We start from the raw sequence: 19,951 nt of genomic DNA on the forward strand, positions 1-19,951 counted from the left end.
CGTTGGACAAACTGTCTGCGGCCCCTAGACCCAAAAAGAACAATTTTGCTCTCATCAGTCCAAAGAATGTTGCGTCAATTCTCCTTTGGCCCGTCAATCTGTCCTTTGCCAATTTTCAACCTATTCAATGAGTCTATTTTTCAGCAGTGGGACTTTGCGGGGGCTTCTAGCTGATAGATTGCTTCACATAGCCTTGTTCTGATCGTAACAGCGCTCACAGGTAACTTTAAGTCTTCCTTGATTTTTCTGGAGCTGATCGTTGGTTGAGCCTTTGCCATTTTGGCTATTCTTTGATCCATTTGAATGGTAGTTGACCATTTTTTCCCACGTTGTTCTAGGTTTTCTTTTCATGTTTTTCCCTCTGCAATCAACTTTTTGATCAAACTCTGCTGTTCCTCAGAGCAATGTCTAGAACGACCCATTTTGCTGACTAATTCAGTGTGAAATGCACTATTACCAGCATGCACAACATTTCCTTCCTTCCTTAAATATGGGCCATAATTGAAACCTGTTTCTTAACAGAATCAATCACCTCACTAACTGAACACAACACTGCTATTATTTTGAACATGCCCCTTTCAATTACAGATTCAGATGACACCGAATAAGCAGCATGTCATGTCATGCATGTTATGGTTGTTGGGTCTGTTGGTTTTCTATGACTTAATAGTAAATTATTTGCCATGTAGAAATATCACTTCTACCAAAAAATAGGATTCATGAGGTCAGTGATCTTGGACTGCTATTATTTTGAACACAATTGTAGGATCCCTATATCATTAAAGATAACCAGTTAATATTTTGCATTGTTACCTTACATTGTGTCTTTCACTTATTGTTAATTTTTTTAAATATTGTATTTCATTTCATACATTCTATTTATATATTTGATTGTCGATAACAGCATCTGGATTAAAAAGCCTATAAAGTAGGTATCTGGGAGTGCCCCGGCCTTGATAGATTACAAACTTTTATAGCTTAATCCAAATAAAATAAGGTCCTTCCTTCAGAGAACATATATTTCCAAGGTTGCTTTGACTCATATCAATCCCATCTTATCCCCTTTACATTTGCTTCCCATCAAGTTCAGGATTCTTGAGGTTCTTGTTTTAGTGTACAGAGACTAGAATGGTCAAGCACCTTTACACTGAAACTGACTACACCTCATCGCTTTGTTTTCTTATTTTAGATAGTAAAAAGCATTTCATACCGAGCCAACAGGTCCTTGGTGACTGGCCCGTCTTCTGTTTCTAAAAGCACATTTGAAGCTTCCGAATGGCTTTTGCTGCCATCTGCTGCCACAGGTTGGTAGGTGACATCTAAACCCAGACACCCATTTTGTGTTATTTCAATCTTTTGCTATTGTAATTGTTTGATTGTGACCAGCTAGTAATCAATAATCTTTAATATATAATAACTTTGGTCTTAGAATGTCACAGAATAATATTCATCTCTCTATACCCTTAAAGCTTCACGAAGAGTTTCATTACTTATAGCCAAAATACTTATTGAAACATCTTAATTTCTAATGATAAGAAACTAGAGTTGAAATAATGAGTCAATTTAGTAAATCAACATAAAATAATAGTTTCAGTAATTTTGAAGTAGAATGCTTAAAGAAAAAATGTACTGGTTGTGGCTTTTAACGTGAGAATTGTTGGGTTTTCTATAAGAGTCAATGGAAATTCTTTTGGACTGTTAGTTGGACACACAAAACAACTAAACATTGTGCTGAGCATTTTTTCACTTTAAGACATTTTATTATCCAAATGATTAATAAAGAAAATATTAGGCAGATCAATCAACAATGACAATAAACTTCAGTTGCCCTGCACAAGAAAACCTTTTCTTTCATTTAAGAAAATAAGCCAAACTTCTCAATGCATCAGTGTTTAGTGTTGTCTTAACAAAAGCAGCTGAACAACAACTGCATGAATAAAACTGAAATGTCGGGAAATAGACAATATTCTGATTTAAACAGAACCTACCTGATCAAAGAACAAGGATAAATGAGACGATGAATCAGAGTGACCAGAAATCCCATTCTTCAGATTCTGGTTCGATGCCCAGCCTTGGAACCTCTGAGACAAACAACGACCAAATACTTTAAAACTCTAAAATTGGTGTAAAGATAATATATTATTATAGAATGTAGACTTATCTAAAGCATACTGCACAAACCATTGCACATTTGGTTTATACATTTTTGAACATGACCTATTCGCGCCTCAACAGTTTTAGTGGCACCATAAACGGGTTGAGGGGGGGGCAGAGTCCCATCTTTTCTGCATTCCCTGAATGTCCTGATGGGTCATTGCTTCCTAATGATTGGCTCTCAGATTCCTCTGGCTGCTGTTTCTTCCCTCCACTGTCTGTGACATCATTGCTGTCACCAGCCCCAGCTGTACTCTGTCGGCTGTTTCGACGGCTCGGTGGCCCTGTCTGAGCACAGGGTCCATCCTTCCGCTCTTTAAACATTTCTTGCATCATCTTGGAGTCGGCAGGGGATGAGAGGAATTGGTACACCTAAAGATATGCAGAAGAGGGCTGTCAGGTTAATGCACGGCTAAAGCTGCAAAAACAATGTTTTGTACCGATACCAGGTGTGTGATGGGATACCCAGCTCAGGAGAGATGAGACACGAGATTGGGTTCACAAGATCGAGACAAGATTTTAACACTGTTTCGCAGAAAACTTCAATAGAAAAATAAGACTGGAAAAACGGTCCTTTATTCTATCCAAAGTCACAAAATGAAAACAGAGCACTGAAAGGTTTTGCCATAAACTCAATTGACTTGCTTTGCTCCTGTATAACTAACAGTTACACTGTTACTTATGCAATATACATGGTGGGGAGAGAGTCTCTTCACTCACAGAACCAAGGTTATAAAGCAACTAAGCGTTTTCTGGCAGTAGTTGGGACTAAATGTTTTGTACTTCAATTTGTCATTGTACAATAAAGAGAAATAAAGCTTACTTTACTATTGGTTCACAGTAATTACGTTCTAAAGTACATATAAATTTGCATTCCGGGATGGGAAAAGAAAACATACTCTGGTTTATGGGCATTTCTTTAAACCAATCACAATTATCATGGGTAGCGCCAAGCGCTGGGCAGAGCCTCTGTGTCTCTGCAAAATAGACGCGGGAAGAAGTTGTTTTGGTGCAACATGTGTACGTTCAAAGTTTGTTTTAGTCGTGCAACAGGAAACTCAGATTGGACAGATAGTCTAGCTAGCTGTCTGGATTTACCCTGCAGAGATCTGAGGAGCAGTTTATAGTCAACAGGTGTCCACCAGAGATTAGAATGACAACACAAAGAAAGAGGAAGGTAATGGACATCCGGCCGAAAAGAAGGCCGTCCGACGTCAACGGAGCAATCCCGGAAGTAGAATGTCCTTACATTGATTACATTACATTGATTTGACCACAGGCCAATTATTGTCAGAAGGCAGCAGATCTAATGGCCCAGTGTTCCAAAGGAAAATTATCTTATCTCAGTTTACCGTCGCCAGTGAGCAGCTGAGTTATGCGTGGCGATGTGTACCTGGCTCAGATGTGTGTGCAGCTTGGTGCAGTTCAGCAGGCGAAGCTCCTCTGGTAGAGACATCAACAGGTCCAGCATTATAGCGCTCTCTGGAGGATACAAGACCACATCAGAAAACGGATTCATTTCAACGCACTGAGGTGAGTGACTCGCAGTTTAAGAACAATAAAAACAACTGCAGAAACGTAAACAGTAACTGATACATTAGGGATGCTAAATATTTGGGTGGCCTGTATATTATTGTTCTATAATTAAGGACATTTGCCTTCTGAGTGTGTGATGGCAGCTGGGATTGTATCGTAGATGACCAGATGACTAAATTCTATTCAAAGAGTGTTTTGGGGGGATGAAATCACAGATCTAACCAAAATATACATAACCAAAAGATGTATCCTGGATTTATTTGTTTATATTTATGCATTTATTTCTTTCTTTGTTTAAAAAAAGTAATGAATAAATTCAAATTTGACTGAAAGAGATAATTATATTGTAATCACAATTAGTTCTGGGGCGTCTAGAAAGTCTTAAAGTCTAAGTCTATAACTGTTAACTGTTCTATAACAGCTCTTGTCTCAGACTCACCCATGGGGGTGAGATGACACTCGTCGTTCGGCTGATGGATTTGACTCAGGAAGCAATAGATCCTCTCAAAGTCCACTACGCCCATGACGCCTGACACCCTCGTCGTGTGATACTTGCTGGCGGGACCGTTAAGGGCCGAGGCGGTGGTGGAGAGTGGGGGCGTGGAGGAGGCTGCTGGACTGGGGACTGGAGTTTTGCTAGTGCCGTTGGTGGAGGAGGAGGAGTTTGACGTGGAGGCGGTGGAGATGGGGGTGGGGGTGGGGGTGGGGTGTTGCTCCGCGGGCTGCTGGGTAGTCTGGATTTGAGAGCTGCCAACACTCTGAGTCGTTAACACTGCTGCAGAGCCAGAACTAGCCGGGACTTGTCCTGTAACTGGGGGGTGTAAATCACACAATTTATCAGGATCTGATTAGAGCTGGCAAAAATATCAATATCGTGATATGAGACTAGATATCGTCTTAGATTTTGGACATTGTAATATCCTAATATTGCATTAGTGGTTTCTTTTCCTGGTTTTGCAGGCTGTGTTACAGTAAAGTTAACTTACCAGACTGTTGTAACTGTAAGTCATTATGACCACATTAGTGAAAAATCTCTTTGTGTAAATATTTTGTGAAAGCACCAATAGTTAACACTACAATATCATTGCGGTATCAATATCGAGGTATTTGGTCAAATATATTGTGATATTTGATTTTCTCTATATTGCCCAGTGCTAGATACAATACTAAATCGATTTTTTGGCCAACAATACAATATTAACTGATATCACAAAGTCTGAACAATAATTGGTGCCGTATTTTATCGCGCTAAGCGCACAGCGCGAACCGTCTGGTGCAGGTGCGTTTAGGACGTGCGCAAATCCACTTTTGCTAGTTTAACGGTGGTAAACGGGTCTGGGCGCCAGGTGCATGGTTCAAAAAGATTGTACTTAGTGTCTTCATTAATCATAGGTGTGTTGTGGGAGTAACATGCAATAAACCAATCAGAGTGTCTCCTACTTCCTTTAAAAGCCAGGCACGTTTGTACCTTGGTGCAATAGCGTGGTTGCTATGATGATGGAGGATTTGCGCCGTAATAGTTTCATTTTCAATCTTTTGCATGTTTGTGTGCCGCTGTGTGTCCCTGTTTTTATGCCTCGTAAAAACAAGAAAAACAGGAATTGCTGTGTGTCTATGATACTGTCCTGTCCTATTCTTGGTAGCCTACTTGTGGACATAGCTCCGTCATCATATGCTGTAGTAGGGGGGCTGCCTTGATAATCCAGCATAAAGCCATCCTTTCCTATCCTGGGCTGGGACACACATTCATACGGTTTGATAAAATACTTATTGAACTTATTATTGCACTTTCAATATTGTAGTTGTCCTCAATTTAAGTCTTCCTGTACATCTTATCTGCGTATTTTCCTGCATCCACCGTGTGTGTGTGTGTGTGTGTGTGTGTGTGTGTGTGTGTGTCAGTTGTATTACGTATATGTATTAATATTTCTCTTTGTATGTACAGCATGATACTGGATCGCTGAGGATTGAATCGATATGTCGATCCAGATTGATGCCTTACACCCCTACCTGTAAGTGAAGTCACAGTCCGTGAGGGCGGTTGTGGAGATGTGGAAGGCGCGGCGAGTGTTTGTGCCGCCCCTGGCTGGCAGGCGGACGCTGCAGACTGTGAGGTGGAGGAGGTCTCAGCTGCAGGTGAGCTTCCAGCTGTGGCAGGAAGCCGTTGCTTCGGCGGAGGGATGTTGCTGTTTGGCGCTTTCACCACTTGGAAGGGTGCTGGGAGTCTCTTGGCTGGGCCCATGGTTGGTGCTGGGGTCTTGATAACCATGAGACGACGGGCTGTATTGATGTTAGGACGTTCAGCTGAGGGGGGGGGATCTCACATTGTTAAAGCTGTAGTATACGTTACAACCAATCATGGAGGGACATTGCAATGCATCGGAGCACGGGTCAAAGCTCGTGTTTGAAGTGAAATTTACTGTTGGAAAGTTGATCAAACGACTCACTTCTTACACCATCTTTATATAAATATACGCTCCGCGTCATTATGCATGTACATTTACCACATTCCTGTTTGCATAGTTTGATCAATTGCAATTACTGTCTAAGTTATACTTCTTGTACACTTAAACTAAAAACAACCACATAAAGACACAAAACAACCAATGATGGCTTACTGAATATAGCCTACGGGATTTCGTATTATCATCGGTTTGAATTCTGTTTATGTATTTTTTTAAATTTACTCTCACAATTGCTCACAACTGCCAGTTTATGGGGAGGACAGGTGTAATTATGGTCAAATCAAGGGACCTGATTGATGGGGAAGTGATATTAAGCATTGTGATTTACACATAACGGCGTCTGCTTTTTTTGCCAACTTTCCTTCCTGTTTTAGGTTGCATTGCTGGGGCGGGTAAAACTATGTCTGTGTTCTTCTTATTTACAATATACGGCTTTGGTAGATGTTTACGATTGGTCGGGCTGTACAAACACCGCCTCTTTTATGTGAACGTGTGTGCTGCTGGATTACTTTAACTGAACAAGACACAGATTAGGTTTTATTTGCTTTACTGAAAGAAACATTATGTAAAGGCATGATGTAAGATGACAACAAGTGATGTTAATATATAATAACTGACTGGAGAAGGCAGCTAATTTGGGGTTAGCTAATGTTAGACAATGGTAAACATCACGTTCAGGGCAATCCCTCGGCTGACTGTGTGCTCGGTTAACGTTAGAGTTCTGTGTTGCTGTGATGTGGTTAACGTTACTGTTGGGCTGATTTTCCTGGGAATCACTCTTTGTGTAGATTGTAACGCAGCTGGCTGGATATTTCTTAAGATACTAGGAAACAAGTGTGGGAGTGAAGACGAGCACAGCTCCTTGTAAACAGCTTCTAAGAATCAGTAGCCTGGTCCTACCAGACTCTGGTACATTTCATTTGTACAGAAGTGTACATTGACCCTGACAAGTGTATACTTCCTACAAGGCAGGTACTCTGTTGAAGTTTAAAACTATTGGATCTGCCATAACCAATTGCTAATGTTTTGTCTTGATGTCTGTCATGTGCAACAAGAGGGGAGGCCAACAAGGCTTATATTTAGCAAAGGCATTGCTAGCGTTAGCCTTAGCCAACCCCTTAACCACTAACTGAGCGAGATGGAAAATCTAACTTTCCCTGAATTCCGTGGGGAGGACGGCCTCAACATCATGGCCACCAACAAAACTCAGCAAAGATTGTTCTTGCTCGAGCTTTAACTTCTGGATATTCAGCAGCGTTGCCACAACGGACCGAATAGTTTCGCTCGCATCTTTGTCCGCTGCCTTTACGGAACTACAACTCAAAGTAGCGCACGGCCTCAACGTCATCGTTCTCAGACCCTCCCGCTGTTCGCTGACTGGACAGCCCAAAATTTGACTGGAGAAAATCCAACACTATACCACGAACCCAGACCTAGTACTGAAGGGAAATGAGAAAGTACGTAGGAAGGTGGAGCCAGGCTATGGAGCCAGCTGCTTAGCGGTCAAATGTCAACGTTGGGGACATAATAATAACTTTGTGATAACATTAACTACACCTTACATTTAAGTTAAGTTAGAGTAGCTAACAAAACAAGGTTTGCTGGTCAAACCAAATTAATGCTGTTGAACACTAGCAGTTACTTTGACTTAAGTTAGAAAGTTACGTAGTTCACTGACCTTTTTGCCATTTTAGTTGACCTTGATATGAAAAATAAATGTCTCATCTACTCTATACTGACGTGTGAGAAGTAATACCAGCTTCCCTAGTCACTTTGGCCCTTTTGATAAAAAACAGGTGCCGCACAGCTGATAATAAAGTTTCTTCCCATAGGTGTCAATTGTAAACAGTACCCAGGTAAGATGGTAGACAGATCTTACGTTCTTTATCTATGCACACAGCCACCACAAAGACGCAAAACAACTAGAAAAAAAGGCTACAAACAGATGTAAAACGATCACAAAAAGATCTGCATGGCATGACACAAACTACTGATATCAGTTTTTATTGCCTGGCGATCCATACCTTTGACTGGCAACCTAGTCACTGGTCTGGGAGTGATGGTGCGACCAACGGGCCCGTCTTTGTTTGTGGGTGGTCTGTAGACTTGAGGAGGGTCACAGTTCCTCAGGGTGCAAGGCTCTGTGGACGACACGATCAGCATCTGAGAGGGGGGGGGAATTGAAACTGAGTGAAATTGAGTGTTATTTTAAGTTATATCTCTCCACTTCCATAGTGTGCAAAAATAATAATAATATAAAAAGTAATCTGACCTAACTTATTCATGTCTGGCTTGCAGTACCTGAGAGAATGCCGTGGTAATGGGTTCTTCGAGGCTTCCAGCCATAGTAGAAGCCAGGTGGGTCCACACCTCGATGGGCTTTCTGACCTTCTCCTCCAATCTCTTCTCCTTGAGCGTTTGGCTCGCCGATGAGATGACTTTGTTCTTCAGATATTCCACCACAGATTGCAGCTGAAAGGAAGGAAGGAAGGAAGGAAGGAATAGTCCACACACATCTTTACCAAAGACTGTATATTACTAGCAGTAGTGAAATATAGGTTTATTTTTCATATACAGTATATAGTAGTTTTATTAGAAGTTAAACCATACAACACCATATAGGCCAGTTGAAATAACACGATTAAACACTTAATAATTATGCATAATTTCCTGATTCTATCATGTAAAGGTTTTTCTGCATTGAGTACTTTTATTTTTAATTTAAATACTTTAGGTACATTTTACTGATGATACTGTGGGTTGTAGCCTACTAGTACAAGAATCTTAATGCTGAATAAATCATATAAATACTAACTCGACCTTTCAACGTTGTTTTTAAATTGTTTCTGTGCTGTATTCTTTTTAAGCTGTAAACTTTGCACGTAAATCTTAGTACAGTGTACTGTGGTTTGACAATAAAAGAATCTTGAACTTCTTCCACCACTAATACCTAGTTTTTTTTTATATGCAAACACAGAGCTACCGAAGCAGTTTTCCCTGAAGTAAAAGCACAATGTGCAGCTAAACATTACAGGACTAGTGTTACGTTACCTCCGAAATAGAGCGAGTTTTAACGTGGTTTCTCAGGAAATCATAGTCGATGTCCTCGCGGCCCTGGGTTTTCCCGCTGAGCGTTTTCAGTGCTGTAAGGAGATTCCTCTGTTCTGCTTGCTTCCACTGGTTGCTGACCCGCTTGCCTGTCGGTTCAGTATACACGTTAAGATTTACTTTAGTTCGTTTCCGAGGAGGCGGCTTCATCTCGACTCACGTCGCTGATACAAACTGAATTTACGTTACAGACTAGACTGAAAGATTCACGAGACAAACTCCAGCTTGTTCGTTTCGTGCAGCTCGGAGAGCCGTGTCTCGTACTTACTGGATAGAAACGTTCATTTGAACGTTAAACTTGATTTTAAAAACGTGCTTTCTCGCAGAGATAACGTTACTTTCTCAGACCGTCTGCGTTCAGCCGCTAACGACAACAATTTGTCTTCCGGTGCTATATTTTCAGAGTAAAAGCATTTCCTTGCAATACAGATTACATTAAAGTGTGCACAGGGCATACAGGTCATAGTCTGTAAATATAAGTAATATTAACATATTAATATTAACAGTCTGTGGCATCGGGTTGATACCTTAACTACCTTTAATTTAATTACTTTTACACAAAAAAGGGTATTACTGTTCAAACATATATGTTAAATGCATCTTTGACTTTTGGGCTTTTTTATTCCTGGCGTGTGTGAGGACCATGCCCATATCTCAGATCATCTCAGCAGGGTAAATCCAGACAGCTAGCTAGACTATCTGTTCAATCTGAGTTTTATGTTTCACCACTAAAACAACTTTTTAACGTTATCTTCCCTAGCGTGCATAGGAAGAGGGTTTGTCAAAGCCAGACTAATTAAAGTTAAATTATCTTACTTTAACTTGAAGGCTAAGTGTCTTTTTTATATATATTGTGAAGGGAGCCTTAGCTCGTGGTTGCTGCTTCCGGGTGCCTCAGTCGGCGCGGGAAACTATTTGCCCTGACCTTTACCTGCCAGGTCTTCTGTTTTAGGCTGTGCGTATTTCCTAAGGTTTCGTCCTACCACTTTTGGATGAGGACAGCTAGGGAAACCAACTCCTGACTTTAGACTTTGTCAATACTAGTGAGAAATTCAGCCTGAAACGAGCACTGCCTGATAGACTTAACGAAGGAGACATGCAATCTGGATAGGCAGTAGCCTACATGATATTTGGCGCAGAAGGGGCTAAAATCAACTTCCAAAATCGGTATGACATAGTTTTACCTTTTGGTAACACAATCCAAATCACTAGGCAACATAATTTCTTTCTTGTCACTATAATAAACGTTTGGCAGCGGTGGGATTCGAACCCACGCCCCCGAAGAGACTGGAGCCTTAATCCAGCGCCTTAGACCGCTCGGCCACGCTACCGGTACCATGCCGTTTTACAGGTAAATTATTATAAATAATTCGAGATCATTTTGGTACGGTTGGCAAAAGCCTTTCAAACTAGTCTTGTTAAAGTACTTGGTAGAACAGATTAAGCCAGTTTGGGTTGCTCTAGTGTGAACCCACTCAAATCTAACAACGAAAGTAAACATTTCCATCATTTGCTTACACTTTCATGTTTTAGAAATTGTATTTAATAAAAAGCACACCACTCTCCAAAGTCGTGTTTGTGTGTGTTTGCGTGTGCTTGTGTGTGTGTGTGTGTGTGTGTGTGTGTGTGTGTGTGTGTGTGTGTGTGTGTGTAAGAGAGAGAGAGAGAGAGAGAGAAAGTGAGTGAGAGATAACACTTGGTTTTAAATATGTAAGCATGTCTATTGTTGCCATTTGCAACTGCATGTTTCTTATGTCCATGTTTGATAATCTTATGGATTGCATGCCATTGCAAGGCCTACGTGTTTCTAACTTGTGTGCGTGTGTGTGTGTGCGCGTGTGTGCGTGTGCGTGCGTGTGCGTGCATGTGTGTGTGCGTGCATGCATGTGTGCATGTTTTTGTGATTGTGTGTTTGGGTGTTCTGCAGTGGCTGCATGATGATGTTGGTGGATGAGTCACCCAGTCTTCACCACGTGACATCATGAATCACTGCACCTCTCCATGGGCAGAGCTGCAACCATCAACCACTCCACTCCCCCCTTATCTCATCCCTCACTCCCTCACTCCCTGCCTCTGCCCATTCCTGTGTCACTTTTTCCTCACCCTGTCATCTGGTACGCTCTCTTGTCTTCTCTTTTCTTCTCTGTTCTTCCACTTTCTCTTTTGTCTTCTCTTAATTCAACAGGCTTTTGTTTAATTAGTTCAGCCTTAAAATGATTTTGTCTCAGTCTTTGTCCTGCTTTACTAATGCATGTCCTATCACACTCTGTTTGTCTTTTAATTCTGTGCATCTAAGTCTCACACAGCACCTAGTTAATTTACACATCATGTTGTTTGTTCTGAGGTTGACATTTTCGGATAAAAAAACTCATTTGACAGCCTGTGGTAGTCCTTGTCAGTACTTTCAATAGTTTCTATGTTTCTGAAACCTGGACGTGGACATGCGTTTGTGGTTACTGGTCTGTGTGGGTGTTAGCACATCCCTGCAGCCCACAATCCCCATCTCGTCCAATGACTACTCTAACCTTTAATCACCCTGCTGAACACCCCCACCTCTGAGCAGCACGACGTATCAAAGCAAGCCAAATCCTGTCTTCTGCTCCCTCCCACCTTCAATTACTGTCTGCGCTGTAATCGGCCCATAGACCACACCGGGGGATTATCATTCTTAACCCCAGATACCATGATTTAATTATAAGGAGAGCATTGTTTAAGAATGCACAATACCATTATTGTGGCAGTTATTGGCTTCAGTCTCGTGACAGGGACAGTTCTAGCATGTTTGTTCATTTAGGTTGTTTTTTTTTCACCCTGCCTTCACCCCAATACAGGGGAGCTGAATGGATTTTTGTTTGTGCTGCTCACAGCTTCGACAAATGACTTTCCTCCATCTGTTCACTTTTCAAAGAAATCCACAGAATGGGAATGAGTACTTCTACGCTTGATTGACCACCACAATGTACTGGCCGGTGATGTTGCAATGCTTTGCAGCAAAAGCTGAGCCAGGTTCAGCTCATTGGTCTGACGACTGTGCATGTTTGCAAGAGCCCTTTTTGTTTCTGCACCTTTACACATTTGCTTATGTCAATGTTAGCACACTCTTAGACCTCTCCCCCGCAACAAATTGGGATTTTTCTGTGACGGTCAGTGTTCCTGTTACTCTGGATAGTACACAACACACACCAACAACAGTTTTCATGGAGACTAGTTCTTCGGTAGAGAGTAGTTCCAAAGGACACTGTTGTTGCTCTGCTGTTTTTGTTTTTGAAATGTCATTTTTCAAATCACCGAGCTGCCCAAACTTAAATCTGCTCACCTCCTTTGTATTTGAGAGGAAGCAAGAGAAACCTGGACAAATAAAACCAAAACTATGGAATGATTTGACTAAAACAAAGTGAGAAAATGAAATGTTTTTTCCTTCCATCCATCATCCTTCCGTCTGTCTATCCATCCATCATCCATCCGTCTGTTCATCCATCCATCCATCATCACTCCATCCATCATCCATCATCCATCATCCATCCACCCATTATCTATCCATTCATCCATTTAGCCATCCATATATCCACCACCCATCTGTTTGTTCTATCTCTATGAGATGGCTATCCAGGACCTTCACTCTCACACTCACATAACAATTCTCTCTGTCCACAATGAAGCATTTTTGTAATAAAAATAGTTGACTTTATTGTTTCTTCATGGGTAGCAAAAGTATCCATTGACATGCGCATATTTACATCCAGCAAACGCATGTTTATTACGATGGTTACAACAAGGTACATCTAGAAATACCATAGACAACACTTGCCGCATACATGACTCAAACAATGATTTTTAAGGTACACCGACGTCATTGTTTCTGTCATCTTTAAATGTTTTTTTTGTATGCTCTTTTAATTGATGCTTGTACATCTTCAAAGAAGCAATTTTTAGATGCAAGTATACATAAACGTGCAGACACTTTTACCAGCTGGTCTGTCGCTTCATATCTCAGCCATTTTTTGTCCCGGTTCCTTAAGCAATCTGCCACATCCTTCTTAATCGTATAAAAAAAAAAAAAAATCATTAACAAATACAAAAAGCTTTGTGTTTACTCCCATCTCCTTGATTCAGTTCACTCCCTTTTCGCCTCATGGTTTCAGTGTGAGATTGGCGATGCCGTGGTTCTATTTTGGCTTGGCAACAAAGGTGTTGAGATTTGCTCACTTTCGCAACAGATTACAACAAAGGTCAACGATACAGACAAACCAAAGAGCAGCATCTGCTTTTTGTTCCCAGTGAAGCATTTTCAAAAGAGATGAATGGGGAGAAAATTAAGAGTTTATTGTTTACGGATTATCAGTAGCCAAGTAAAGAGAGGAAATCTCAGCAGTAAAAACATTTTTTTACAACACTGCCATCCAATCCAAGCAATCAAAAATCTCTTTATGTTTTTAAAATTGCGAATTCAACTTAATTTTACCTGAATATGAACAAACTGATCCCATCTCCAGTAGAATCAGTTCCAGAGAATCATTCCCATTATCTCTTAAAAAAGTGATTACAGCCTTGATCTCGTGGATAATAAAAAATGGTATAAAAATAAAAAAGATTCTTAAAAAAAATAAAACATGAAGCGCAATGTCACAGTGGCATGTAAGGCAGCCGATTTCAGCTCAGAGTTTAAAATGTATGATCAATGGTTGTGCAACAATTTAAATAACAAGAAAAACAATATGTTTTAAATTAGACTTTGAGTTCATAATGAGCAATGAAAACTAAATGTTGAATACTAAAATGGCACTTAATGGTCTTTATCGAGCTGAAAGAAACTTTTGGATTCAGGGGCCCTTTGTGCTATAACAAAACCATGGGGGGCATCTTTAAAGGGTAAGGTTGGTGATTTTTTACATCCCAAATAAAACTGAATAAACAACTGAATAAAACTTAACAACTTAAAAAACAACAACTTAAGTGCTACAGACAAGGTAGGAAAGTCACAAAGTATTAAATACATTGGTGATGTAGAATAAAATAGAGAATAACACCAGCCTTATCCTTTAAAATGCATGTGTTTAGTAAAAGAACAGTATGCCTCCACCACTGTATTCTACTCTGAAGGCATCAAAAGAATGCCATATAGAGTTTGGCCAGGGTTTGGCACCATAGCAACAAGGTAATCAAAGTTATGCAAAAGGATGAGTCATCCAAGCCATTATAGTGGTGTAAGTGTGGCTTCCAAAGCCCTTTGTATGAAATATGCTTTTCGGAGCCTTATATTTCATCATAAAGCGCTTTGGGGGCTATGTGTGAGTATACATAACTAGAAAGTGCTATTCTGCGGAAATGCTTATGCTGCATTTTTATACAAATAACACAAAAATTATGCATCTGCATAAAAATGTATTCAATGGCATGAGGTCCTTTCAAGAACATATGTGATTTTGATTTCTTCACTGACAGATGATAGATGTGTCACTTGATACACCATACTGCCAAAAGTATAGAGACGCTCTGTGGTCTGGGGACGTTTTTCCTGGTTTGGGCTTTTCCCCTTAGTGCCAAAGAAGGGAAATATTAAAGCACTAGGAAACAATGATGTTCTAGATAACAGTGAGAGTCCCGCCTCCCGTCAACAGTTTAGTTTTGGCCCTTTGGTTGGATGTCATTAATACTCTTGTGTCTAAATCATACGGCTGGAATGTTTGGCGTCCACATAGTTTGGGCCATTTAGTGGAGGTAATTTACAGAAAGATTGTTCATGAAAAAGTTTTCAAATTCCCCTGCCTGGGACAATTACACAGATAGTCATCACACATTTCTAAGCATCTATCACTGCCTACTATTGATCCGACCCTCTGACTCAGAAAAATATACTTTTTCACAAGATCAGGTAACGACATACTCAAGCGTCCTCCTTTGTTGGCATTGTCAAATGTCCCAATGGAGAATGTTGTCATGCCGGAAGTTTGGATGAAAAGTTCTAGCATGAAACAAGACATTGCTGCATCATGCTTTTCAACAGATGCATTCATCCAGTTTGCCCTCCTTCACAGAGGAGTGTAGATCTGTGTCTTTTCTGTCCTTTTCCTACAATAGTACATTTTATCCAGTCTACAGCTGGATAAAATGGCCTCCTGAATGTCCGTGTCCACATCACAACCAATCAAAACGGGAGGAAGAAACTTGTTACATTAAACAAAACCAAATACCAGCAAAACAAATTCATGAAGAAATACTTTTCTGCCCATTTCTCCTAATTAGCATTTCCCCTATTTTCGCACTGCTCTCCTCTTTCATTCCAACATTTGTCCCTTCATGAGTATCTGCTGAATGTATTCCTCCAGGTCGTCATGCTTGCTGCTGTCTGGCTGCTTTCCACCAGAGTCATAATCTTCATTTCTGGTCTCGGCGGGTGCTGCCGGGACTGAGTAATAGAACTTCTGTTGTGGAGGGATCACAGGCATTCGAGGAGGAGAAGAACGAGGTTTGGGGATGGGTAGCGGCTGATAGCGGTAGCTGGCGTAGTACGGCCTCTGCTGGAGGCCGACGGGGGGGTGTCTCAGCCGAGGTTGGACCCAGCTGTGGTAACGGCGCCTGGGAGGCAAGGAGTAGGTGTCATCCACGGAATTTCCCAGGAAGTTGTTGGGGATGTAGTAACGGGGTTTGGGTCTGGGTGGAGGAGGATAATAGATGGGGTAGTAGTCTGGGTACAGCTTCCTCTGGTAGTAGGATGGGTATTTGTAGGGGTACAAAGGGTATCCAGTCCAAACAGGCTTGGGGGATTTGCGCCAGAGGTCCTGCTTGATTGACAGAGGCTTCTGAGGTTTGGGCCAACGATTAGGACTGGCTAACAGAGGCTTTGAAGGTTTGTTCCAAAGATCCTGCGATTTGGTTTGCGATTTCTCCTGCAACCATGTTTTGAGGAGATTGACAGCTGGAGAGGGTTGCTTAGGGACGGGGAAGCCATTTTGACTGGTTGGCGTCTGCGACGCGGAAAAACCTTTGGTTGACAAGAAAGGAGACGACAGTGGCGTTGGAGGCCGTTGCCAACGAGACGCAGTCTCAGGCGGCACGTCTTTCTTCTTCTTCTTCTCCACGTCACTGATGATGTCCACCACGTCGTCGGCGGGGAGGTGGAGCTTGTTGGAGATCTCAATCAGCTTGTCGATGGTCTGGGGGTCTATGTCATCCTCCTCCGTCGCTTCCTGTTCCTCGTCGGACCGCTTGTCCTCGGCGGCGTTGGACAGAGACGCGCTATACTTCCTGTTCCCGTTGTTCTGTTTGACCATGTAGCGCAGCAGCATGTCCGAGGCGATGTCGGCCAACTTCTCCTCCTCCATCTTGGCTCTCTGTGCCTCGGCCGCCTGCCTCCTCATCTCCTCCTGCTCCGCTTTAGCCCGAGCCTCTTCTTCCTCGGGACTCAACACCTCCTCTTCCTCCTCCGCGGGTTCGTCATCTTCCATCGCTTCCTGCTCTGTCGGAAGCTGGGGTTGCACTGCGTTATCGCCGGCGTAATTGTTGTTATGATCAAAGTCGTCCATGAAGTTGCCTCCCCTGAATGTTGGGAAGTTCAGGCCTTTCTGTGTCTCCTCTTGCCATTTCAGTTTCTTCTTAGTCATGGCGAGGTCAGTGCCTTTGCCGATCGGTACGACGTCGTTGTAGTTGCTGTAGCCTCGGCTCTCTCTCTGGTTAAGCTCCGAATCGCCGTCCCTCTTAGTAGCGGCGTTTAAACGAGGGAACTCCTTCATCATGGTCTCGAGGTTCATCAGCTCCTCTGGGCTGAGCTGCTCCTCCTCTTCATTGCTACCTTGTCCTGGTGTGTTTGGGGCGACGGCACTCTGCCCGTTCTCCCCTCTTCCGTCCAAACTAGCGGGTTGCCGCTCTCTTTGGACCTGGACTGTCTGACTTGTTGTATGACTGGTCACCTTTTCTGTCATCTTTTCCTCTTCCTCCTGAGCTCTCTTCATCTCCTCTTCCTCCTCCCTTTCCCGTTCCTTCCCCTGCGCAGCCATCAGCAGCTCCAGCTCCTGTCGGCCATCTCTGTCTCTGTTTGTTCCTTCCGTCTCCATCGTTCTCACTCCTCTGTAAGCTTTTTCTCTTGTAGCTTCCTCCGTCTCAGCCTTCATTTCTTCTCCATCTTTCATCTCATCGTTGCGCTCACTTCCCTCCCTCTTTTCCCCTACCCACGAGTGATTCAGTGCCTCAAGTAAAACCGCCGCTAGTGTTTTGGGATCCACATCCTTAAAGAGCTCCTCTTCTTCCTCTGCCTCTTCTTTCTGCATTGATCCTGTCTCTGGATCCTTTGTAGGAGGAGTGTCTCTGTGTGGGTAATTGACATCTCCAGGGGCATTGATGGGATTTTGGGTGGACAGCTGGAGGAGGGACACCCCCATCAGGAGGACTAGGAGGGTTAGGGCACTTGAGGCCTTGTGGTACCCAATCATGGTCACTCAGAACACGGTCGGCTGTGAGCAGTGAGAACGATCAGAAACACCTAGAGGAGAGGAAAAACACAGAAAAAAACATCTTCAGTTTCTATAAGTCTTTTTAATTCTTGGCCTTTGGCTTGCGGCTTGAAGGTAACGTTTTTTAAATAAAGGTTCCCAGATTGTGACAACACAGGAAAACGATCACAGGCACAGGTGTTTTGTTTAACTAATTATGTGAAAATATCAGTTCCGGGTGTGCTTTTCCTTAATAATTCCTGATTAACTGGATCAAGTGTGTTCAGCCAATTAATAGCGCCAACTCTACTTTCATCTATCAGGCAGAGTAGGTAGATCACAATGCACCGTGGGATATGCAGAAGCACTACAAAAAGGCTATTTTGCTGATGTAAAAGTCTAATATTACTGGTATCATCGATATTACGCGTGCATGTGTGGCCTTTACCTTTGTCCAAAAGGCAACACGCACATAGCCTTGTTGTCTACTCTCCGGTTTAGGATGTGTTTGAAGTGCACAAATGGCTCTGAAAGACCCCTGTGTGGCTGCAGGTCGTGCGCAACGCCATTATAATAATCAACTGCTCTTCCTTTTTATGGACCACCGTTGTGCTGCATGGCACCACGCCACTGTTTGCTGCAGTTACTTTTCACTGCAAAGAATATTCCGTGCAATGCAGCCATTTAATCGTCTTTTTCTCAAGACAAGTAAAAAAGCACAAACGCACCGGTCTCAATGAGTATTATTTGGGCGCTCAGCGTATCTACTGCACGCAGAATTTGACTTTGGCACACGCATTGCACGTTTTTTCAAAGTGTAAAGCCGTGCTATTTGTACGCATTTGGGTTAGACTGTGCTGTATTAAAGCATGGCAATGAAATCACCAAAAATGTTGGAAATTATAGTCTACTTTTGCAGAGGTGATTGGAGACGCCCTAAAACATGTCGAAAATAAGTTAATTTGTGATGGGAAAAAAAACAATACTGTTAAAAAAACAACAACAACATTCCAGAGCCAATAACAGAGCAGATGATGATCTGCAGCAGCAGTGGAGGTGGCTGGCTTGCAGGGGATGTGTGATGCGTGATGTGCCAAACACGCGGCGAACGACTTATCTTATCCTCCACATATAAAACCAAGCGATCAGCTTGGCTGCATTTGTCTTCTATTCTCTCCTTTAAGTTCTTCTGGCCTGAGCTGGTCACACTACACTTTATAAGCAGCAAAGCGGATTCACAATCCGCTTCTGCAGAGCCAAGAATCAAGACTAATCTGTCTACACAAAGCCACCCCTCCACCTCCAGGAACCTCCCCACAGCCCACGCACTGACAGACTGTGAACCCCCCAACAAACACAGGCGTGTTGTATGCAGACATTTTAGACAAACAAAAAGACAAAGGACTGTCCATAAGAATCACTAACAGGAAAGAAATACTAATTGCCAGGTAAGTAGCACCTAAAGGAATGTTCCTTGATTGATGGTGCATACAAGAAAATACATGTAAGCAATAATATGAAATAAACAAACAATAAACACAGAAACAAATAAATAGAATATTGAGAAAGGGAAAAAGAGACTATATGGAGGATTTGCAAACATATTTGAGGGATGTGCAAAACCATTGTCCCTGTCTCTGCTTCTGTGGTATCATAACCTTTTTTTAATTTTTTATTTGAATGCACAGAAACGCAACCGTGTGAAGCAGCTTCGCTCTCCTCTATTTTTGGCAGAGCGAGTCATGGTGATGACGATTATTGTGATAATGGTGATGGTGATGGTGATGGTGATGGTGATGGTGATGGTGATGATGGATGGGGGAGGGGGCAGAAAAAGGAGAGGAGGACAATGGGGCCACCTCTGTGTTGACCATACTAGTCCAAGTAACAATACAGTCTGCCCCCGCACATTGGGATGCAACATAACGCAAAACCCCGCTCATATGTCTGTAACATAAACTTAACTGTAACATGTGTCATTGAATTGATCAATTAACAGGTTTTGTCTAAAGGGGAATTTAAATAGTTTCTGCATCCACTATCAAACATTTTCCAAGCCAACAATCAAACACCTCTTTGAAACATGTTGGATATTTTTGTTGTTGATTGCAGCTGTTTAAATTCCCAATAATATAAAATGTCGCAGTATCGACAGCCAGTCAACCCAATTATCAGGGGGTAATATGTGTGTATTTTTTATTTATTTTAGAGAATTTATTTATAAGTAACCTGGTGCGTGGATATGGGTATGAGTGACGTGTA

At 42.1% G+C, this 19,951-nt stretch overlaps 2 protein-coding genes and 1 non-coding gene across 3 annotated transcripts in view; all 3 read right to left on the minus strand.

Annotated features, from left to right (window-relative positions):
- Positions 1-1,874: 1,874 nt before the first annotated feature.
- Positions 1,875-9,669, minus strand: snapc2 (small nuclear RNA activating complex, polypeptide 2). Its single transcript, XM_034856772.1, has 7 exons — positions 9,207-9,669; positions 8,457-8,627; positions 8,180-8,318; positions 5,701-5,994; positions 4,130-4,501; positions 3,548-3,636; positions 1,875-2,526 (listed from the first exon to the last, which is right to left on the minus strand). Exons 1-7 carry the CDS (start codon positions 9,411-9,413, stop codon positions 2,218-2,220), a joined length of 1,581 nt encoding a protein of 526 aa, XP_034712663.1. The 5' UTR covers positions 9,414-9,669; the 3' UTR covers positions 1,875-2,217.
- Positions 9,670-10,512: 843 nt separating this feature from the next.
- Positions 10,513-10,594, minus strand: trnal-aag. The gene has a single exon. It is a non-coding gene; the product is annotated as a tRNA-Leu (tRNA).
- A 3,625-nt stretch (positions 10,595-14,219) lies between these two features.
- The window catches only part of vgf (VGF nerve growth factor inducible), a 6,227-nt gene continuing 495 nt past the window's right edge, over positions 14,220-19,951 (minus strand). The window contains exon 2 of the mRNA XM_034856734.1: positions 14,220-17,739. Within this exon, the coding sequence (XP_034712625.1) occupies positions 15,539-17,689 (2,151 nt within the window). The 5' untranslated portion in view covers positions 17,690-17,739 and the 3' untranslated portion in view covers positions 14,220-15,538. The remainder of the gene's footprint in view (positions 17,740-19,951) is intronic.

Source organism: Etheostoma cragini, chromosome 19 (genome assembly GCF_013103735.1).
Source record: "Etheostoma cragini isolate CJK2018 chromosome 19, CSU_Ecrag_1.0, whole genome shotgun sequence".
In the NCBI taxonomy this organism is placed as follows: domain Eukaryota; kingdom Metazoa; phylum Chordata; class Actinopteri; order Perciformes; family Percidae; genus Etheostoma; species Etheostoma cragini.